The sequence below is a fragment of the Vombatus ursinus genome, unplaced genomic scaffold (genome assembly GCF_900497805.2).
Source record: "Vombatus ursinus unplaced genomic scaffold, bare-nosed wombat genome assembly UNPS02014801.1, whole genome shotgun sequence".
NCBI lineage: Eukaryota > Metazoa > Chordata > Mammalia > Diprotodontia > Vombatidae > Vombatus > Vombatus ursinus.
Genome location: NW_020954579.1, coordinates 4876626 through 4901057, shown reverse-complemented (window position 1 = coordinate 4901057; position 24432 = coordinate 4876626). Strand labels below are relative to the sequence as shown.

The window sequence follows — 24432 nt, the reverse complement described above, 5'->3', positions numbered from 1 at the left end:
CACACACACACACACACACACACACACACACACACACACACACACACCCTCACACACCCTAAGTAGAAGAATGAAAAACATGAGGGTTTTTCAGGCTGTGTTGGTTATCACTTGGGTTCCTTGATTCTCATCTCAATTCTTCCTTAAAAGCTAAATTCCTAAAAATTCCTAAAATTCCTTTAAAAAAATTCCAAAAAATGAATAAGACTTTTAAAAAAACATACCTGTCATTATGTTTACATATTGCCAAAATTTCCTTTCAGGAAAAAAACTCGTTCAGACCCAAGTGTTTAGGGCCATTTTAACAAAACATCCAAAAGTTTCACTGAATTTTTGAATAAACAACCTGGAAAGGTGTCAGTTCCTCTTTAAATTTTCTTTCCAAAGAGGTCAAATACATAAAAAAGGTCATCAGAAATCCTCCAAAAATCGAGAAGCCTGGGGAAAAATTCAAGGAGATCTATTCATCTCCCACCTCAATTTTTCTCTTCCTATTGAAAACTTTCCCAAGCCACACTTTCCAAACTGAAATAATTCCCTCTCCCCTCCATACTGCCACCTTAAGGGGGCCTTCCTAAGGTATCCCTTCAAAAACCCCAAACATGGCCTCCTAAAGGGTCCTACCAGAATTCCACCTTAAGTCCTTTAGACTACAAGATTCTGAATATATCCAAGCTAGTCAAAATTTCTGTCGATGACTTGGGTATTTAGTTTCCAGGCAATCAATTCAACAAACTATATTAAGTGCCTACTCTCGGCTAAGTGCTGGGGCTATGAAGATAGATGTGACTCTAACACCAAACCTGAGGGGATACCTGGGTGTACCTGACTCAGCCATCTTTTGACATTGCTAGATAGATGAACTGGTCTTTGCCTAATAATCTATTCTTTTGCCAACATGTTCATTCATTCATTGAGCATTAAATACCCACTATTCACTAGATATTCTCCTAGACTCTAGGAATTCCAAGACAGGAACAAGAAGAGTTCCATCATTTCAAGGATCTTACATTCTACTAAATCCTATTTTAATAGAATCATTTCAATTCTATTTTCAAAGAGTAAAGTCTTGATATACATTTATGATTTACAACTAAACCACACAAATTTTCAAGTTTTAAATGAAGGAAGAATCCAACCCTGTTTGTACCCCTTCAGGTGAAATCCTAGTAGGCAACATCTTTGGCAATGGTGTTTCTTATATCAGGGTAGAATAAACAAGGGGCCTCATTTAAAAAGAGGAAGTATTTTTTAAAAATTCAAAAGAGGAAATGTCAGAAGACACAAAATGACATGTAACACCAGAACTATTCCTAAAGGATTTTTGTCACCACTGGAACTTGGTTTTGATGAAGCTCACAAATCCCTTGGGGTTAGGAAGTCATCAGGGAACTCTTGTTGTCTTGTATTCTGAACTAGAATATTTACTATAGGATGGCCATGATGCCCTCTGGTATTTTAAAAAAAATCTCTCCTACCATCTTACAGCATCGATAGCTAACATTTATATAGTGCCAAAAAATGCTCTTCTCACAACAAACCTGTGAAGTAAGTGGTACAAATATTTTCTCTGTTGGGCTTAGAGGAAACCATAGATTCAGAGCAGGTAAGTGATTTCCTCATGGTCATACAACAATTAAAAAGATTTAGAGCCAGGATTCAAACCCAGGTCATGAACTCCAATGCCAGGGTTCTTTCTACTATTACACTGCTAACCCAGGCAAGCATCTAACAGTGCCTTGCACATAGCAGGTATTTAATTTAACTCTTGTCCAATGAAAGAAACAAACTCCAAGGGACTAGTGAAAATGCTTCCATTGTTCTGAAATGGTGTCCACTGAAGTTTGTTTAAAATAAGAGACCACTGAGCTGAGACTTGGAAGCCTTTTTGTTACACAGATTTATCCTTGGGGCGGTGCTTGTTCAAATGGGATCTAACCCCTTTTCCTAACCTCTTATCAATAAAAAGAGAGATTAACTAAACCAATCCCCTCTCTATCTAAAGTAACAGGAACTTGGGGTGCCTCATGTTTGTTATGTCTGTCTTTTTAAAAATTAACAAATGCCAAACATTTCTTTGGAACTTAAAGGAAGAAGAGTAAGGGAAGGAAGCTGAGCTGGAGACCACAAAGGATCCCTTGGCTACCACACAAAAAAACTATGGTACTGGCAGAACCCCTGAAAAGTCAAAGACCTGCCTCTGCTTCAGGACACAAGTGACTAATTCTAACTAACACCTCCTCAGGTCTACCTTTTGCACCAAAAATATGGTGTGCAGGCAGAACCCAGAGATCACTTATTTTTGTTTGCTTAAATTGTCCTTTGGGACATAAAGGGCAGGGCCTCTCTGTTTGCAGAGGGCTCATGACCATTCATAAACTGACCCTGTTAACTATTAATGGTTCCATATGTGGGTCATATTAAGGTGTTCCAGTGGTGGTGTGCTACGATGAGCTGGAAGGATCTGGTCCCTATATAATTTTCTTGTTTTTCTGCTTCAAAGGTTACTAACTGTGCCCTTCCCCCAAATGATCTCCACATAGCTAAACTAGTACTCAGAAAGCAGCCTGCCATTGGATCTTTCCTCAAAACCCTTACAATTCAATCCATGCCATGATGAGTCACTCTGGAGACATAACATAAGAGGATTTTTTTCCTGGCCCCAACTTCTAATTTCATTCATGTAGGAACTCTTGGTGCAGAAAGTCCTTTCACCATTGCTGATCAACAATACCTCTATAACCTAGAATCTTTAAGAGAATTGTCTAGACCTAGAACACAGAAAGTTTCAATGACTTTCTCATAGTCACAGAGCTAGTATAGATAAGGCCAAGGCTTGAATCTGGGTCTTCTGGACCCCAAGATCAAGATCCACAGTGCCACTTTGCAACAAGAGAGGACATATAGGAACAGAAAAGGAGGTGGGTTAGTCATGTAAAAAAATGAGAGGGAGAGAAAGAGAGAGAGAGAGAGACAGACAGACAGAAAGAGAGACAGAAAGAGACAGAGAGATTTAAAGATCAGAGCAAGGCCTCTAGCATGTGGTATGGATCCTTTCTAGAAGATTTATGGGAAGACATGGACAAGAATAGCACAAGATGAAAAGTTCCAGAAAGGCTTCAATCTACAAAGAGAATACCCCCAGTATGAATTTTACTCTTATCTTCCCCCGCTCCATGTCCCTCTTAATTGTCTCTCTTCCCTATTTCCTATCTTCTCTCCTTCCTCTTCCAAATCTCCCTTTACCCTCAATTCTTCCTCTCTCCCTCTTCACTTCTTTCTTCCCTCTCCATTTTTCCTTCTCCCTTGCCAACCTTAACCATGGCCACTATCACACACAGGCATTTTTAGCAATTTCATGGAATATGGAGGCTAAAGAGGTTCCACAATAGTCCAATAGGAAACCAGAGCCAAGATCTCCACTCCCCATATTAAAGAAACATGAATGGGAAAAGAATGGATTTGGTTTGGTTTGAAGCAGCAAAGACACCCCCCCCCCTTAGCACCCCAGCACATATTCCTACAGCATTCTCCCAGAAATGAGAATTTTGCTTATTGGGGGCTTATAGAAGCTTAGTAACCAAAGAATAGTGTGAACACACAAGCAGAAAGATTTCAAGGTTGAAGGCTTGGGGTGGGGGTGGAGGGGGAAAGGGGAAGGGTTAGTTGCTGCAGGGCAAGCAGTTAGCTAGCTCTCCAGGAAGCTCTCTCAGCCACCACAGCAAACTTTGGAAAGAAAGAAAAAAGACTCTGAAAGACAGAAATAAACTTCTCTTCTCAGACTATCACTAACTATTCTAAGCCTGAGGTGTCTCTCTGCCCCCACTCCCTTACCAGAGGCTAGGAGCTCTCTGTCACTCCTCCAAGAGGGGAGCGGGAAATTGACCCCACCCCCATCTCTGAGTTTTTTTTCCCCCTCGTCTGGAATTTCCAGCACTGGACTAACTTGTCTGATTTTTCAAGTCTCCCCTGCTGCTTTTTTTTCCTTCTCTGTTCTCTCCCAACCCCCAAAAATTTTAGCCACACTTTCTGGAAGACATTAGCCACATTTTAAAACATTTTTAAGGGGACAGGGGGAAAAAATCAAACAGTTGGAAGGCTATCTTAAAAAAAATTATACATTATCACCTCCCTTTTCTCTTGCCCCCCCAAAAATGGTAGAATGTTTTCCCACCACAATGTTTCCAAAAAATTTTTTTTCTCTCATTTTTAATCAACTAACAAACCTGAAAGGCTTTTTTTTTTAAGTGGTAATATCAATGTTGAAATCTCTTCCAAATGCTCCCCTTCTTAACTGGTTGGCTTACCTTAAAAACAGTGGAAATAGACTTAAAACCTCCTCCCCAAAACACCCTCCCAAATAAATTCTATTAGTACATATTGGGGAAAATTTGAAAAAAGTAAGTACTTAAAAGTTTTGCTAACATTTCCTACACTTCAACTTTAAAACACCGATTCTAAGAAATCTTGTTTTGCAAGATACAATGTCTTTAAAACTTTAGGCTGAGGATAGTTAATTGCTTTTTAAATGTATCAGAAGATAAGAATTACAATTTATCCTCTTTGGCCAAAGTTCTCCTTCCAGGAAACTAATAGACTATCGGGTTTATTTTTTTTTTACTTTGTATCAGAGAGAATTGTTAAGAAAGTCTAGTAATTCCTAATTGTTTCAGTGAGTAGTCCTAAAAACAAAAAGACAACAAAAATACTATACTCCAGGAAAAGTTAATACTGAAAAGCAGAGCTATAATCTATTTATCACAAGGATTTCAGAGGCCAAGTCGATTAGCTGATTAATTCAGAACACCATTGCAAATTTCTAAGTGGAAATTAAAATAAGAAAATAAATGACGTCTGACTTTCCAGCTATATTTCCAAACAGGGCAGAAAACAATTTTAATTATCTACGAGATTCAACTCAGCATATCACCTTCCCCCCACCCCCAGTATAATGAAATCTGGTTTTAATTTTTTTTAAGTAAAAATGTCTTGTTAGATTTCAAGTTTTTTAATCATCAGATGAAACTTTTGTCTTCATCAAGAGGAATTGTTAATTCTTCCCAGTTAGGATACTAATTCTCAAAAGCAATCACTAGGGTAAAATTTCCCTTAAAAGCTCCTCCCCCCCACTTTTTTGTCTTTTTCATCCCTCTGGCCTTTGTTGTTGTATTTCATTCATTCATTTTCACCCCTTACCACAAGTCTTTTTCATTAAAGACAGACCCATTTTAGAAGGTGAACATTCTTGAGTCTGTTTTCAAACCTTTTCCTAACCTAATTGTTTCTTCTAGGTCCGTCCATAAATCTTCTTAAAAATAAACTTCTCTCTCTCAACACTTACAACACAAAAAATACTTTGGCCAAACATAAGATACCAAGTGAGGCTTTTAAGAGAAAAAAAAACTAATCAAAGATTCAATTACAGAATATTTTCTCAAGTTAAAAACAATTTATTTTTAAAGGATTCACACTTACTTTGAATGACAAATAAAGATTTTTAAACAGTTAACCAGAATTCTCAAAAAAATCATTAGTTCAGCTAATTTTAGTTTTACTTTGAGAAGTTACATCCAACAATTAACCTGAATAAATATCTCCTCAACTTTCTAAGTTGCACACACCCACAAAAACATGGTAAATATTCTTTTTAATTTTTTTCCACAATACATCTAGTTATTAGTAGATGACCTCTTTTAAGTCACATTCCTCCAGAAAACATTCTTTTTAAAGATGATTGTTCAGTTTTCTTAAAAAACCACCATTTCTTCAAATAAGTAGCAACTTTCCCAAGAATTTAAATATTCTTAATTTAACGATTTCAATTTTTTTTCAAGCCTTTCAAATTAAAACTCTTTCCCCAATTCCTTGAAAAACCTAATTTTTCTCAAGGGTTTTCTCCCAATTTTATTCTACTATTTAACAGTGACCACCATAGCAACACAATCAATTCTGGTAGATAGACGTCTATCTTTAATTATGAAAAAGGAGCTGAAGAGGAAACCAAAATATAGAAAAATAAAAATTTAAATTAATCCAATTCAAATTTCTTTAGACCCAAGAAAATAAATGCAAATCAATCACTATTTTTATTTTGAAGTATGGTGCTCAATTCCCATGTTTTAAACAGGTAAATATTAGTTATCAAATGGATTTAAATTTAAAGATCAAAATACACTTCAGAAATAGCTCTACTCAGACAAAACTGAGGCAGTGACACAAATCTTCATTGTTTTCTGGTTTTGCCCTCAATAAATAGAGAGGGCAGTCATAAAAAATTTGGAGGGTTTTTAATCCAGCCATAAAAATAAAAAAATATAAACTGATTCAGAACCTAGTGTATCAGCAAGGAATGTAGTAAGAATGGCTTTAGCCTCTCTCGCTCTTTCTCATTGCAAGTTTCTTTTTCAAAGGAACACAGAGATATCTGTATACACACATGGTTGTATGTGTTATCTAGAAGATGTTACAGTTAATTAACTAGCTCTTGTTCTATAAATCCAAATTATTATAAAGTCCAATAAGTGAAAAAATATTTTTCAGATACAAACTGAGAATGTACATTTTAACCACATGGTTTTTTAATAGCAAAATGGCAACAAAAACATCTCACTTATAGGAAAAGTCTCATTATGGAAAAATAAATTGTGACCCCAAAGGAAAAAAAAGAAGAAACCTCATGATTTGAGCTTGAAATTACATGGGGAGGGGAAGTATACAAAAGAAGTAGTCTGATGAGTTCTGGAAGGAAAGGAATAATTGTTACCCCAGTCCTCTCCAAGGAGACCCCACAACTGCCCCCCCACTCAAAAGATTTCACTACACATTTTAAAGGGAGCAAGAGAAGGTGTTAGAGGTGACCTAGAAGAAAACAGATGGCTTGGGGAAAAACAAATGCATACTCCTACAGTGGGAATAAAAAAAATCTAAATATAATTAATTTATTTTCTTATATCTTGATATTTCTTTGCATCTCTAAAAGAAAAAAAAGGGAAGAGAAATTGGGGGGGTGCATTCCATCTGTTTTTCAAAATTCTAATTATCTAATGTTTCAAGCTTCCAGCTTCAACCTAAATCTCAGATTATGGAGTGCTGTCCATAATCTATTGAGGTGTCTCCATGTGTATTGTGTCTCTGTTCTTTCCTCCCCAATCTCAAAGACTTTTAAATACAAAATTTTTTTTAACCTTCCAATTTTATGGCCTCTTTTCACTTAATTCTAATTGTCTTTCCCAATACCAGAGTATTGAAGCCAATAGAGATTAAATCACAGACTCTATAAACATGTAACAAGCCACATTGATCAGCCCTGGCTACGATGTTACTTAAATAGCTGAAATGAAATCACCCAGCAGATTTTTGGCCCCAAAATGTTAAACCTTTTAGCTCCTCAACCCAGAAAGTGCAGAGCCATTCACCCCCATCTTCCCACCCAGAAAAAAGCCAAGAACCACACAAGAGAAATCTTGGAAATGGGGGGGGGATTAATCAGGCAATTCAGCCCGCTAGGGGAATGAGGGTAACTTCCCTCCATCATTAAGAATAAGAAGGGGGGGAGGGGGGGAAGAGAAGAAGGAAAGTCCATTTTGTGTGTGTGTGTGTGTGTGTGTGTGTGTGTGTGAGAGAGAGAGAGAGAGAGAGAGAGAGAGAGAGAGAGAGAGAGAGAGAGAGAGAGAGAGAGACTGAGACTGAGACTTTGCCTTTATCCTTTCCCATCTACAGTTCAAGTGGAGGGAGATTCTGAATCCAACATGAACAGGATTTGGGGGAGTGTATGACTTGTTCCTTCTTCACTGAGAGGAAAGGAAGGAGGGTTAAAGAACACACTACCCCCTCCTCTGCATTCATCCAGGCAGTTCTTGGCCCTCCAAGAGCCCTTGCTCACTGCCTGAGCACAAAGCTCTCACCCCAGATGGTCCCCTTGCAACAATAGACTGATGGGGGTTGGGGGTTCCAAAAGGATAGTAAAGCAGTAGAATATTCTTTCAAAAATCCAGAGGGGTGGGAATGTGAGGAAGAGACTAGGGATCAGGGCCTGTGTAAACTGGCCTTAGCCTAAGAAAGGATAAGAGACAACCATCTTAAGAGGCATTCTTTAGGTGAAGGAATGGGGGAGGTCTCATTCAACTTCCTTGTAAACCATGAGGGTATCCTTCCCCAAAGGAAAAAAAAGAAAACTCCAAGTAGAAATATGGCCAATGTACAGGGGTAGGAGGGGGGAAGCACTGTAGGAAGTTGTATGTTCATAGTACTAAGAAATCAGGAACTCTTGCAAACTTAGAGACCTTAGCTCTCCTTGAAGTGTGGGCCGCATTCCCTAAGCAAAATCCTCAGACTTCCTTCATTTGCTGTTTTGATTCCTTTTTATTTTCCAAATCACTTTCTACATCCCATCCATGCCCCCAACTTATCTTTTTTCCAAAACAAACTGTAAAACACCTCCAAACAAGGTGGTAACATCTCATCACCAGCCCCTAACATCCCAACAGAGGATGTTCTTCCATCTACCACATATGTATACTAAAAGGCCTCTCAGCCGAAGGATTGATTTCCCCAAGGGTAAGGGTTTCCCCTACCTTTGTTTTTTGGGGACAGAGTGTTCAATCTCCAGTCTTTTCCCCTGCAGTTCCACTTTTCCTGAAAAAATAAGAAAAAAAGAAAAGTCTTATTAATGGAGGCCTGAATGGTGGAGTGGGGGTTTGGGATGCAAAAAGGGGATATAACCAAGTAGACTGAAGGATTTACTAAGCAGATTCCTCTGTGAGGTGGAAAAAGAAAAGGGAACGTTTGGAAAATAGTGGTGCCTAAGTTTTTGTTTTTTTTTTTAAAAAATAATATTAAAGCGTGGCTGTAAGGTGCTTTCAGTCCCCTTACTCAGAGGTTGACTACGATAATGGGGTGCATTTACCTCACCCCAGATGATGAAGAAATAGATAGAGGAGAATTCGCTCTCCTTCCCCCATTTCTCCGCAAAGCCGGGGTTGGTCAGGAAAGGTGGAGGGGAGAGCAAACTTTATTATTCTGTTGGGCATAGGGCTTTGGGGGGCCTATAATGGGTGGGAGTCTTTGCACTGTTCTTTTGGAGGGGCTAGGCAATCACCTAGTAAAGGCTTCGAGGGCTGGAGGAGCCCAGGGCCTCCAGCAGCCTCTCCGCCTTCCCTTTCCCTAGTTTCTTGTCTCCAAAGGCAGCATGGCGACTACGGCGCTGCTTCCTAGCTCCATCACACGCCCCACTTCAGAATCAAAATGGCCAAAGCCCCTTCCCCTGGGGACAGGACTCCCTTCCCACCCCGTCTTACCCCACGTCCGGCCAACGGCCTAAGCTTACCAAGGAAAATGGGATGAGAAGAGTTGGTGCGGGGGTAAGCGGGAAGTCCAGGGCCCCCTCCCTGCCTCGAAGGGCCTAGGAATGGAGGGGGTGGGGGCAGGGAGTGTTTAAACAGAGGAATCGTCCTACCCAGCGAGAGGGAAGGCTTGGCAACGAAACCACGGCCAGTTAATGCGTCCCTTGAACCTCCGAAAAAGGAGGGTCCCCCTTCTTTCGAATGAGGGGGTGCCCGTCCCGTCGGGGAGCGGAGTAGGGGGTGGGGCAAGGAGGTGCCATGCCAGCTCCTCCAAAGTGACTGTTGCCTTTGTGAGAAACCTTAGGACTAAAAGGGGGCACCCGATTTTTCCTCAAGAGCAGACGTCGAAAGAGGTGGCCGTAAGCTCAAATCAGAGCCCTAGCTATAATCGAGAAGACTGAGACTGGGCCGAGTAAAAGGGGTGGGCAGAGTGGGTGAAGAACATCAGGTATCTGGGTGGGCCTGGCGAGGGGAGAACTACGAGGAGTTCGGGGGTGTCTTTTCTTACCTGAAAAAGTTTCGATGGCTTTCATCGCCCAGTGTTCGTCGGGGCAGTCAACGAAGGCGTAGCCGGATTTGACCAAGAACTGGCCGCTATAGGAGATCTTATGCTCCGCAAACACTTTCTCCAAGTCTGCTGGGGTGACGCTCTCGTTCAAATTGCCGATGTAGAGTTTATTCATGGTGGCGGTTTCGGGGGGGCTGGAGGGAGTCCCCCGTATCGCCAAGCCAACAGGGAGAAGGCGACAATCCTAGGCCGAGAGGTGGGGGGGGAAGAGCGCTAAACTTTCTTTCCACCCCACCCCTAAAGTTGTCCGGAGCTGAGGGGGGGCGGGGGAGAGGGCGGGGAGGGAGGCCGGAGGGAAAGGAAAGGGGAGGGGATGCAGCGGGGAGGGGGAAAGGGGTGGGGGTAGGGAGGGGGGGGGAACGGGACTCTTTGTGGGGGGGCCTGGGAGTAGGGGCCCGGCGGCTAAAAGGGAGGCTCTGGTAGCGGTAGCTGCAGCAGCAGCCGCGGCTTCCCTTTCGGCCCGAAACCCCAGTGAACCGAGCTCCTGTGTCACGTTTCTCTCCGGCCGCCCTGGCGCCGCCTCTAAATAAAATCTACTTGGGGAAAAAAAATGGAGCGGAAAAAAAAAAAAAAAAAAAGGGGAGAAGCCACGTGGTGGAAGCCCCCACCCACCCGGGAGGGGGAGGCCTCGACGCCGTCAGCCCCCTCCTCCGCTCGGCCTAGCCCACCCACCTCCCCAGTTTAGGGGCTCGGCGCGCCCCCCGGGCCAGACTAGAGTGGGGTGGGGGCGGGAGGCAGGCTTTCGTGGATCTCCGCGCCCGCTCCCCGAGGAGGCAGGAACTTGGGCCCCTCGGAGAGCGCCCCGCCCTCAGTCACCCACCCGTGATGATCGGAGCTAGCGGAGAGAAGGGGATTCCCTCGATCTCTTGGGATCGGGTGCTGGATTGTTTTTAATTCGTTTGTTTTCTGTAGGTTTCGTTAGGATTTTAGTTGAGGGCTTTTTTTTTTTTTGCCTTTTTTCTTTTAAATACACCCACCGCCTGCTTGTATTTGCAGCTCCCAGGGGGGGGGGGGGGGGGGGGGGGGGGAAGGAGGGCAAGAACGGCAAGAGACAAAGGGAAGCCACGGACTCCGGGGTCCACTGGAAGGGGGCTGCCGGGCGGTTCTGGGAGGGGAAAAGAGCATTTCCCCCAAGACCCTCAAGCTAGGTTCTCCGCCTCTCTCGCCAATCCAGGCCGCTTCCCCTGAATCCCAGGAAGATGCCTGGTGCTTGCTGGGTCGCCCCAGGGCGAGGAAGCGGGCCACGCTGGGGCCACAGTGAAGTGCTGCGGGGATCAGAAGGAAACCATGGAGGAATTCGAGAGATACTACGGGGAGGGAGGACAAAATTGGGGATCCCGCTGACAAGTTCTTTCCAGGAACCCCCGAGGGGAAGAGAGAATAGGCTCGGTGCATCCACTTTAAGGGCAGAATGGACGAGCTAGGTAGATTACCGCGGGTGAAATGAACAGAACCGGAGAGGAGGAGGTTAGGCGGCGACTGGTAACTCGGGTAATAGGATTTTACCCCCTTTTCCTTCGTACCTGATGGGGGGTTGGGAGGTTGACACAAGTGGAGTTATCTTCTCCTGGCCCCTCCCGGAGCCATAGCGCTCTTCATGAGGAGAGCTCTCCAAACATGGATTTCTGCTTCCTGGGTCCCCTACTCAACTTGGGGTGTGGGGCTGGGTCAAGGGGCAGGACGATGGGTGAGGAAGCTGGAGATCCTAGGGCCCAAACCAGACTGGGTGGGTGGGGGAGGGAGGGAGAGTTTCCGCTCCGCGCTTGGGGAAGCGAGGGGCGGGGGCTTTGGGGAGGGGCGACGGGGGCCTCCCCTCCCCCCTCTCATTTCACTAGGGTGTGGGTGAGGGGAGCGGATCCGCCTGGGTCCTTCCCCACCCCCAACTCTTCTCTCCAACCGATTAGTCCCGCTTCCTCCGACCCGAGAGGCGGAGTGGGGAAGGGGCGGCACGTGGGAGGTCCGCACCTCCTCTCCTGCGGTGGGGGAAGAGGTTAATCGTATCCTCCGCGCCTTTCGGAATCTGCCGGGAACGAGAGAGAAGGAATCCTTGTTAGAAAACGGGACCCTCTCCGAAGTTGGAAACCAAAGGAGTTCCCGGTTGCTCTCCGGGGCCGGGATACCGGCAGGGGAAAGGACGAAGGAGCAGCCCCGGAGCATTCTAGGCCGGGGAGTTAGGAGGGGGAGAGGCGAGGAGTCCCTAAGCCTTCTGTTCCTCAAGCTGGTCGGTGGATAGGATAGGGCCCCGTGGGCCTTGAGAACGGGAGACTAGGTAGAGGGGGCACAAGTGTCTGGAGAGTCCGTGGATGAAGGGAGTCACTGTCCCCTATTTCCCTATTGTCTGAGCCTCCATCGGGGCAGCACCCCAACACGAGTTGGATCTATCAATAAGACATCTGATTTAATATATTTTTCTTTTTAGAGCCAACCTCCAGGGCCAGTGGGCTGCCACCCACAACCCTCACCTCAGTCCTACCAATTAGCTTTATACCGTCTAGAAAGTCAGCATTTTGAAGCAATCTTCTCTGACATACTCCACCACTTTTCTTCCTTGGGAGCTCATTATTAAGATTACAAGGAAAAAGTGGGCTTCACCTCTCCCTTTCACAATCTACAAAAAAAAAGAATAAAATAAGAACAGTGGTTTTTGCCCTAGCAAGACATGGGTTCATCGTTTTCTGCCCGGTTTGGGACAGCTGCAGTTAAAATTTGTACAACTTTTCAAATCAGAGAGAATTTTGGGGAAGGGGAAAAGGCTTTCTCTCTCCAAAGGGCTGTTAGACATTTGAGCCATCCCCCCACCCCAGATAACAACCTTTTCACCACCCCTCCCCACTCTTACTAGAAAGATCGAATCAACCAGCCCAGTCCAGCAAATTCAAAAAGAAAACAAAACTTGAAACTGATTAATGTCCATTGCAGAACAAATGGAAAATTTTGAGAAAATTGGAAGAAATGACTGATTCTTTTGGCCAGTAATCTAGGTGTGTGTTTGTGTGTGTGTGGGGGGGGGGGGTTAATCATTTGTTCCCCAGGAATATTTCTTGGTTACTGGGGTTGGTCTCTATTTAAATAAACAAAAGGCAGACACTAAAAACAACTAGCATCTTTAGGGCTGTTTCCTAGTCTTTTCCTCTCCCTTGTTGAACAGAATAGATGATAGAGCAGCCCTGTTCTACCCAAATCCTTTCTAAATTGGGGGAATAAAAGAAAGGCTAGGGATATGATCTCAAAGAAGGGAGTCTGTTTATCACTTATTTTTCTCCTTGTTTTAAAGCTCAGGCTGAAAATTGAATGATAGACTTTTTTCTCCCATTAAAGTACCTTAAAGTACTTTATACATATGGGGCACTGTTATTATGGCCCCCTTAGTTTTTTCCCATTGAGGAAAATTCCACAGTAGATCCCTTATCCTGAAATAAGAAAGCCCAATTCTATCCCCCCCACCACCACCACCCAAGCCTCCTGATTAGGAAATGCTTCCCTCCCTGTTCACCATTTCTTAAACCTAACTCAGCTTGCTTCTCCAGGCACAAACAGGTTTGGGGGAGAATTTGAATGTAATTTAAATTGGCTGTTTTCAAAACACAATTACTAGCCAGTTTAATCCAATTTCAAGTTTGCTAAACCAGCTTCTGCAGTTAGAAAATAAATTGGTCAAAATTTGTGATTATAAATCTGGTTGAGTTTTTTTTTTTAATGGTTGTTGCCAACATTTGTCTGACAAAATTCACCATCTATTTTCCAATCACCAGTTTCACTGAATTCTAGCATTTTCTCCCTGATGGTTGTTTGTGTCCCCTCCCCCAAGATAGTATCCATACTGCAGAAGAGAACTGGGCAGCTGCACTGAGATGCAGACCCTTCAGCCTGTCAAATCACTTTTGCCTCAATGATCTGGATATTCCAGGCAGAAAGTTTTTTTGTTTTGTTTTGTTTTGACCATAATGTTTCTGTTCAGGACTTCATTTCCCAGTCCTTGTATCAGCTGGGGTCAGTAAAGTCAGCATGTGGAAGAGTTGCATTTTTTGGTAAGGATAAAATACGAAGTGAAAGGACAGAAAAAGTTCCAACATTTGCTGTCTTTATATTTAATTCTCCAATACTCACATTAAAAAGGGGAGGGGGAACAATTAGAAGTCCAATTCTATTTGTTTCCAAAGATATCATAACTTCCTTTAGAAGACAGCTTTTTTCAGCCTCCTCAGATAAGTCCTTGACACAAAGTTTGATTTAGGTTTGGAAAGATTTGCAAATATACCTCCTGGACAAAAGAATTCCCTTCTTTTTCAAACAAGTATTTGGTCTAGTTAAAGAATTTAAAAGTACCTCTGAATTAAGAAATATTGGAAATTGCCTGCATGTTAAAGTTTCTATAAAGAAACTTTCCTATATCTGAATATGTCTCTACCCCACTCCCACTCCCAGTTACACAATGAATTTTTAAATCTAACACTTAGTATTTGTCCAAACTCAGAAGTGTTAAAAAAAAAAAAAAAAGACAAACATTCAGAGGTATGGGAAGAAGTTGAGGAGTAACATGAAGATGAAATCTTATTTTTGTCATTTGAAAGCAATAATTTCTTAGATAATATTTTATTCTTTATAGAATACATTAAGAAGTTTAAAAAATCAAATTTCTTGGCATGTAGCTGTTTTAATTTATTCTCTCCCCCCACCCCCCACCCCATTGTAACTGCTTTGGGGTATTTTGTTTCTTCTTACAACATGAAATCTTAGTAGGTTTGTGTGTGTGTGTGTTCTAGTTTTGTTGTTGTTGTTTTAAAAATACTATAAAAGATTGAAAAATGTAAATGAGGACCAGTTTAAAAGGGGCACTACATTTCTTTCTGTCAAAGAAATAAGGGTAATTATATGATTAGAACTACATATGAAATATAAGAGAACAGAGAGAAGGAGAAGGGATATTTCCCCCCATCAAATTATAATTCAACCATTTCTAGTATATAAAGGCTCAAAAGAAAAATGTATGTTTATCCTAGAAACTCAGTACTTGGAAGGAGTAGGGGAGCCCTTTAATGACACAGTTGTTTGTCATTCTGTGTGTGTGGCATAATTGCTCAAAAATTATTTTTGCTCAGAATGAGATATATTATACAGATGTTTGGGGGGAGTGGGGGATGGGAGTGGGGGATGGGGAGTGAGGTGGGAAAAGGAAGGAGGTTCTAGGAGGGAAAGGGAGTCATTCATTAGATTAACAAACTTTCCAGGAGAGGATTCTAGACCCAACTTATCAATGAATTGTTTTTTTCCTCTCAGTCCTTTGTAAAACAATGTCCCTCAAGCTGTATCATCAGTCTTGCCTTTTGAAAATTTCACATCACAATTCTGATTCCCATCTGGTGGAACTGGGACCAATAACCAAATCTTATTTGAAACCCATATAAAATAGAAAAAGAAACTTGGTTCATGGGGGAGGGGTATTATTATTTTGTAGTATGAATGTGGATGTATATTTTTAAATTAAATACCTGGCTCAAAAAAGAATTGCTTTTTTTTTGGTGGAGAAATTAAGTGTAAAAAATTAGGGGGAAATGTGATCATTGTTCCAGAAGAAAATAATTACAAATAAAACCGGCCATTTGGATCTACACTCTCTCTAAGTGTTTGGGTCGTTTGGATCCAGTATAAGCTAATATCAGTAGCCTCTTACATTAAGGAGTGCTAGTCCCATCTTACCTCATGATCCCATTAATTATTCAGACTAAGAGAATTTTTAAAGGAGAAAACATTATTTTTTGTTTACTTTTTGCCTTTATTTCACTATAATATGTGGGCTGATTGGTTCCCTGTCTGTTTCTAGTTAGAGGACTTTTTCTCAGGGGCAGCCCCAAATATTTAGGGCTCTGAAGGGAAATGGTGGTTGGGTTTTTTTGGATTTTCTTTTAATGGTGTAAACAGTTTTTCAGGGCATTTTACCCCCAGGAAGTCACTTAAACTTATTTAAGTCTGTCTTCACACAAAAAAACAGTTGTTTTAAAGTTGGATCCAGTCAACTAGTTATTTTGAAAACAACTAGTTAAATCCAATCAAACAACCGGAGTTACTAATTAGATGTTTTTGAAATAACTGGCTACTTGATTGGATCCAAATCTATTTTTTAAACTGGTTTACATGTGTGTAAGCAGCCTAAAATGAGTTTTTATATACTTATTCTTTGTACACAATCTCTTGCTCAATTCCTATTTTAAAAAAAACACTCCTAGAATGTAAATATAACCCCCCAAGATGTAGTTGACATTTGTTCTGATAGATATTAAAAATGAACATTTCATGTGCCCTCTTTTCATTTCTCAAATGTGACTATAAAGTTTATAGGAATATGATGTTTCATTTCTTTCTGAACTGCAAATTGTCTAGTATGGTTTGAAGAGAGTTGTCCATAATCCTAACTCCTTTCCCCTCTTTCCTCTTCCTCTCTGCCCCCCCCCCCCCCTTTCTGTTCCTCTATTTTCCTCCCTACCACCCCCTCTCCATTTCTTTCCTCCTCTCTCTTCATCTTTACCTCCTTCTTTTCAATTAGCTTTTTTCTTTCTTGCTTCAATACTTGATACTTTTCTTATCCCTTTTCTTCTTTGTTCCTCCCTCCCTCTCTGTTCCTTCTTTTCTCTCTTCCCCTTTCTTTCTCCATGTTTCTTTCAAATTACCTCCCCTCTCCCTTTCTCTGTTTCCCTCTCCCTCTCTCCCCTATGTTTTCACTTTTTCCTCTTCCTATTTTTAAAATTCCTCTTCCTCCCCCAATCATTGATCTTACGTTCAAACACACACCAGTATACAACAATGTAGTAAAATTTGTATACATCCTAAATAAAAGAAATGTATCAGCTTTGTGAGGCTGGAAGCAAGGTGATTCAACTGCCTTACAAACAGTCAAAGGGTCATCTCTTGTATACCTCTAACTCAAGGCAGAACTGTTCCAGTCATTATGGGGGGGGGAAGTTATCTAAGTTATCCGTTTAGTCCTTCATTCACAGCAGAAGAGGAACTCCTACCATCACTCCACATATCACAATTTAAGGCTTCATTACAACTGGTGGGTAGTTATTCCTCATACCCACCAGTAATCTGTTCACCATGGTATCCTGCCCTGGCTGTCCTTGGTGGAGAATCACACCATATGTCCTAGAAATAAATGGCTGAATGAAGTATATTATGTCACTGTAATGGAAAATTATGGTTCCATAAGAAATGACAACTATGAAAAACACCAAGAAATATGGAAAGATATGAAATGATGCAAAGTAAAAATTTAAAACTGAAACAGCAATATGCATAATCCAATCCAATGAGCACTTATTATGCACCTACTATGTGCAGTACACTGTGCTAGGCTTTGAGAATACCCAGACAAAACGAAAACCAGTCTTTGCTTGCCCTTAAGGCCTTTTTATTCTACTATAAAAAACTGAGTATGATAATATAAAAATAATCACAACAAAAGAATTCTATAATTACATAGAATAAAATAGATGGAGATGCAGAAACAAATGAAATTTGACTACTAATATTTGGTTAAAGTTCATTTATATATTTTAAAAATTAAATAATTGAGAGTTTATGGTTTAATTTATTTTTTAACATTTTATTTGTTTGCTTGAATTTTTTGATGATACTTATTAACTTTACAATTTAAAAAAATAGTGGATCTCTTCAAAGGGCTAGGGAGAGAAAGATGGAAATTTAGACAATGTAAAAACAAAACATTAATTTAAAAAATTATTTTCACAAACAAATAAATAAAAGAAAAATGGACCTCCATTTTATCCAATTATTCTCCTTGTAATGATTCTTCTTCACTGTGAAAATGTACTAAAATTAGAGCTACATGGTGCTAGATCAGCTAGTTGAGAAGTGAAAAATTCAGCCATCTACTCATTTTACCTACTCAATGTTGACCAACTGGTGAGGCTGATTTTTCACTGAAATAATCTTTTTTTTTTTAAACTGGCTTTAAATTACAAAGAGAATGGAGAAAGTAAATATTGCCTGTATAATCAAATCTCAGAATATAATCCAATACAATCTAACAAGAATTTATTTATTAAACACCCATCAAGTGCAAGACACTGTTCTAGGTACTGAGTACTCAAGGACAAAACGAAAGCCAGTCCCTGCCCTCCAGGAGCTTACTCTCTACTAAAGATATACAACATTTACACAGGTAAGTAAATAATGGAGGACCCCTGGTATGCCCTCTCCCTCTTGAAATGGCTATATGTTAATTTATTTATATATGTATATACTTATCTCACATATGTTGTTTTCCCCTCATTTCTCCCCCCCCCCCAACAGAATACAAGCTCTTACAAGTCAGGAGAACTATATCATTTTTTAGATCTTGGCATCCCCAGTGTCTAACAGTGCTTTGCATATAGCAAGGCTTAAAGTGCTTTTTAAATTTTATTTGAATTGTTGAAGTAGGGAACAACCCTCTAAGTTTAAAAGAGGTAGTTTGAAGTAAAAGGAAGTGCACAACATGAGATTTAAATTTATGGCACAGGCTGATGATATAAATAGGTTTGAGACCCAGCAGTGTGGTGTGGGCAGGGACCACTAGTGTCAGGAAATCAGGATTCTAGTGCTGGCTCTGCCAATAACTCCCTGTTGTGACCCTGGACAAGTCACTTCCTCTCTCTCAGCCTCAATTTCCCCTTCTGTAAAATGAAGGGTGCCAGTTCTCAAATTATAGGATATAAGAAAGATTTGAATTCATTTTTAATAATAGACAGATAATTGGAGATCATTCCTAACCTTTTGATATGGTAGATGATGATGATGGTGGTGGTGATGATGATGAAGATGATGACAATAATTAAGTGTGCCAGTGTAACAGACAGAATTCTGATTTAGATGGAGTGTGAATCTGATTCAGCTTGTTTACTCCTATGTACCTGACCAAATGCCTAGTCATCTGACAGATATACATGCATATGACCCACCTTCAATTTTCTATTCTAGTGGAAATGAGCAAAAGTAAACTTTGTTCTTTGCATCCAAATGATTTCTTAGTGTTGGAGTCCAAAATGAGTCAGTGCCAACATCATCTTTCCCTGTCCCACATTTGGTTAATAACCTTTGAATAAGAGAGGTGCTCAGACAGAAATCAAGTGCTTTCTTTCTTTTTTTAATTTGTATATTACTCCAGAAGATAAGGTTGATTTCAATTCAATTCAACATATATTTAAGCCCTGCTATGTGCATATGCCAAGTAGTGTACTATGCTAGGTGGTAGGGTGGCAAAGAGAAAAACCTATACAGTCCCTGCTCTTTCTCCAGGAGTTCACATTCTACTTGAGGAAACACAGAATGCCCACAAATCAGTAAATAGGAATACATCCAAAGCAATGAGAAAGGCAGCAGAGTAGAGTGGAGACAGAGACTACCTAGAAGTCAGGAAAACCTAGATTCAAGTACAGCCTCGTTTATATGCCGGCTGCTCAAACCTGGGCAAATTATTTAACTCCTCAGTGCCCTGGGCAACAATCTAAGATTATAACTTGGAGAGAAGCTGGGAACCTGCATCAGTAGAGGGAGTCCCTTCTTCTAGGAGTTCCCCAAAACCAACAAAACCCCAATCATTCATTTAGTAATAATCACTTACTATCTTGCATTATTCTTCTGTGGTGACTGAATTTTCCATGAGTATACATCTGTCCTCTAGATGTTAAATTCTTTGAGTAGTAATTTTCTCAGAGCCTGTCTGACCATATTCTTCTCCTGTCCAAAATTCAATGGCTCCTTATTGCCTCTATGATTCAATTCCTCAACCTGACATAATTATGGAGGGCCTGCCATAATCTGGCTCCAGCCTAATTTCATGAGCTCTACATTCCAGCAAAAATGGACTATTGACCATTTCCCTGAAATTGACATTCCATCTGGCACCACAGTTAATTTTGCCAAGCTATTCCCCCATGCCTGTAGTACACATAGAACACCAGAGTTAGAAGGGCTCTCAAAAGCTGTCTTAGTACAACTTGTATCTAATTCAGAATATCCTCTACAACATTCCTAATAGGTGATCATTTAGTGTTTGTTTGAAAATCTCTAATGACACCAGCCCTGAAGTCAGGAGAACCTGGGTTCAAATCCAGCCTCAGACCAAACACTTGACACTTACTAGTTGTGTGACCTTGGGTAAGTCACTTAACCCCAACTGCGCAAGCAAAAAAAAAAAAAAGAAAAGAAAAAATCTCTAATGAAAGGGAACCCACACCCTCCCGAAGCAATTCATTGCACTATAGAGCAACTCTAATTGTTGTTTTTCCTTATAACATGTTTAAATCTGTTTCATTGCAAATTCTACTCATAGTTCCAAGTTCTACCCGCTATATGCCAGAAGAACAAGTCTATTCTTTCTTCCATTTGAAAACTCCTCAAATACTAGAAAATACCTACCCACCAAGTATTTTCTTCTCCAGAATAAATATTTCCAGTTCCTCCAAGCAGTTCTCATTTGACTTGAATTCAGGTCCCTTCTCCATAGGTTATTCACCTATGGGTGCTCCTCCAGTCCTTCTAAATGTCCTTCTAAAAATATGCATTATCAGGCAAGAGCAAAATACTCTAGCCATGGTCTGTTGTACAAAGCACAATGGGACTTTCAGCTGCATAGTGCAGGATGCTTTGCCTTCCTAAAACAAACTAATATTGCCCTTATGCTCTTGTCTGCTGTCTCAGTGAGCTTGCAGTTCCCCCAAATTCTCCAAGTCTCTGCTTCTCTACCTGACAGAATCCTACATGCCTTCCTGACTCACCTCAGGTGCCACCTCCTCCCTGAAGCCGTCCCTGATTGCTCCCCAACTCATCACGCCTCAGTTCTGAGTACCCTCTCTCTCATTACTTTATATTTACTTACCTACTTACATGTGTACATGTTGTCTGTCTCCAGAAGCATGTCCCTTATTCAAGAAGTAAGTTCCTTGATGGAACTTACTGCTACATTTTATTGTCTTGGTGCAACTAGTACCTACCACAATGCCTGGCAAAGACCAGGTGTTTAACAAATTTTGATTGAGTTGAACTGACTACCAGTGAGAGAAAAGACTCCATCTTTATATTCCCCACAGTATTATATACAAAGTATTATATTGACTACAGTATTATATACAAAGTGGACTTTCAATAAATACAGTTGACCTACATTGCCTCTCAGCAGCTATAGTCCATCCCCAGACTGGAGGTCTCAGAAAGTGATGAAGTGTTACTGAAGTGGTGTTCAGGTAACACTGGGCTTGGGACACTGAATAGTTGTTAACCTAAGAACTGGTAATATTTATATAAAGCTCCATGTTCTACAGAATCCCTTATAGGGGGAAAAACACAACTACTTGAGGTAGGTCATTTGATTTAAGTAAACAAACATTAAGTGGGCACTAGGGATAGGGGCACAGTGCTATGTACTGTGGATAAAAAGCTTCCTGCCCCCCATAATCCTTGTCCTCAGGCAGCTTACATTTCCGTGGAAGGATATAACAACCACACAAATCTGTCCGTTTAATCCATGATGTCAGCAAGCATTTATTCATTGCCTACTATGCTAAATATACTGTGCTAAGTGCTGGTATCAGTTAGGTAAATCAGAGGAAAGAACACTAATGGAAGGGAGAATAGTGGTGAGGAGTTGCAAAGAGTTAGAATGTAAGCTTCTTGAGGGTAGAGTCACTTTCAGTTTGGTCTTTTTATCTTTAGCACCTAGCAGTACCTAACACACTGAACTCATTTAATAAATGTGTGGTGAATTGAATTGCATTGAGGTGTCATTTGAGTGAGCTATGAAAGACATGTAAGTGTGATACAAGGAAGAACTTGATAAGGGCAAAGGTGAGGATCAGACAAAGTGTTCTAGAGGAATCTGAGGAAGGAAGAGAATCCTTTTCTGCTGGAGGCTCCATGGAAGAGGTGGTAGACACTTGGAAGATTTTAATATACAAAGGGTGCATGCCAGGCCTGGACAGCCTATTTTAATGCACAAATGTGGGAGCAGCTAGGTGGTGAAGTGGATAAAGCACCAGCCCTGAGGTCAGGAGGACCTGAGTTCAAATCCCACCTCAGACACTTACCAGCTGTGTGACCCTGGGCAAGTCACTTAACCCAGATTGCCTCCAAAGCAAAATATAAAACACAAATGTAGGAGAAGGCTGAGCAAGCCTGGGACACAGCTAATAGTCCCATTCTGTTGGAACATGAGTACATGAAAGGAAGAAACTTGAAATGTGGCTAGAAAGGAAGGTTGAAGCCAGAAAGCACAGAGATTTAAATGCCAGGAAAGAGAGCTTATATTGTATCCAAAGGCAGTAGGGAATCGCTTAGCGATTTTAGCTGGGAAGTGACTTGGTCAGCCCTTTGTCTTAGGAAGATTATTTTGACAGAAGTCTGAAAGTTAGACTGGAGAAAGGAGATATATGTCAGGGAGAGCAGCTAGTAAGGAGTCACCATGGGATAGACAGGAGGTGGTGAGGGCCTGAAATAGGTTGGTAGCTGTGGGAATGGGGAGTATCCAAGAGTCATCGTAGAGTTAGAAAGGGTCTTAGAGACAATCTAATCCAAACTCATTTTATCAATAAGAAAATTGAGACCTAGAGAGCTACATCCTTTGTTCAAGGTCAGCTCAGCAATAAGTATCAGAGATGAGATTTGAACCTAGAGTTTCTGAGTCCAAAGAGAAATATTGTGGAAATATAATCAACAAAACTTGGTGACTGGTTGAATGTGGGACATGAGATAGAGGAAAGAGTTAAAAAATGGCGATAGGGAAGCTAGGTGGTGAAGTGGATAGAGCCCTGAGACTGGAGTCAGGAAGACTGGAGTTTAAATTCAACCTCAGACACTTATTAGCTGTGTGACCCTGGGCAAGTTACTTTACCCAGGTTGCCTCCATTTTATCATCTGTAAAAAAGAGCTGGAGAAGGAAATGGGAAATCACTCCAGTATCTTTGCCAAGAAAACCCCAAATGGGGTCATGTAAAGTCGGATGCAACAACATAGGGTTTCAAACCTCTATGATGGCTGAGAGCATGGGCCCGGGGTGGGGGTGGGGGGTTATCTTCAACTGAAATCTGTAATTGGGAAAGGAGTGTGGTTTAAGAGGGAAGAAAGTGCATTTATTTTGGGAGTTTGAGATGTTTGGCAGGGTATTAAGATGGATATGCTCAATAGACAAAGATATGGAGTTAGAGGGGTGAAATTAGGACCAGAGATCTAGATTTAGAAGTCATCTGCACAAAAGGGATTATTGAACTCACGAATGGGGTTGGTTAGGCAGGGAATGAGATCAGGAGAGGGGAGAGAGAGACAGACAGACAGACAGACAGAGACAGAGACACAGACACAGAGACAGAGATAGAGACAGAGACAGAGAGGGAATATCAAGAACAGAACATTAGGGGACACACACTTCAGGAGAAAGAGGAAAAAGATCTGGAAGGGGTGGAGAGAAAGGTACATATATTATCATCCCCATTTTACTACAGGTGAGACTGAGGCTCAGAAAGATTAATTGATTTGCCTAGTATCACACAATTTATAAATTCCAGAGCAAGAGTGTGAGCCCAAATCTCCAACTCCCAGTACACTTTCCAAATATAGCATACTGCCTGTAATATCTTTCTTAATATTAATCACTTTCATTTAGATAATATGTTACAGTTTGCTAAACACTTTATATACATTTTCCCTATGGAACATAATAGCAACTTTGTAAGGCAGGTACTACAGTTTTATTATACCCATTTTATAAATAAAGAAACTGAGGTTGAAAGCGATTAAGTGATTTGCCTGGGGTCACACAGCTAGTAAGTGTCAGAGGCAGGATATGAACTCAAATTTTCCTGACTATCTATTATGCCTTTATAAGAGAATTTCTTCCACAGCTAGCTGCACTTGTCTCTACATGAAAACCAAGACAACCAGTTGAGAAGTGGGGAAATTTTTTCAATCAGAAGATATTATTGTTTAGTCAATAATGGGCTTGGATTAAGAAAACTAGAGTTGGAATCCTAGCTGCCACTCACTTTTTCATTTTTCTCTAGGATTTCTTTCTCCATTGCGTATCAACACCTTTCTCACCCTGAAAGATCCCTCTGCCCCTGCAGCCACTTCCTCTGATTGGTCAGTCCCTCCCAGAACCTCCATTTTAAGAAGGGCCAGCCATGTTCACTCCTCCATCTTCTTCAGACTTCTGACTCAACCACTTTTTCCACCATTCCACCATTTTCACCCCTTTGCTTTTTGGCTTCCTTTTATGGATTGTCTTCTCCCATTAGACAGTAGATTTTTGCTTCTATTTGTATCCCCAGCACTTAGCATGGTGTCTGGAACATAGTAAGTGCTTAATAAATGCTTGTTGACTTGAATTGACATTTATTAGCTGTGTGACCATGAACAAGTCACTTGGACTCTGAGTTTGCAAATGTAGATAATAATGCTAGTCTCACTTCACAGGGCTGGGATGGGATGAGACAGGATGACTTTATAAAACAAAGTGTTCCATAAATGTCAGCTATA

The 24432-nt window shown here is 41.1% G+C and overlaps 1 protein-coding gene across 3 annotated transcripts in view; it reads right to left on the bottom strand.

Moving 5' to 3' along the window:
* IGF2BP1 (insulin like growth factor 2 mRNA binding protein 1) overlaps positions 1 to 10024 on the bottom strand; it is a 57187-nt gene extending 47163 nt beyond the window's left edge. For all 3 annotated transcript variants that reach the window (XM_027873191.1, XM_027873192.1, XM_027873193.1), the window contains exons 1-2: positions 9850 to 10024; positions 8574 to 8634 (exon numbers count right to left, since the gene is read on the bottom strand). In XM_027873191.1, coding sequence (XP_027728992.1) covers positions 8574 to 8634; positions 9850 to 10024 — 236 coding nt within the window. The remainder of the gene's footprint in view (positions 1 to 8573; positions 8635 to 9849) is intronic.
* Between the last annotated feature and the right edge of the window lie 14408 nt (positions 10025 to 24432).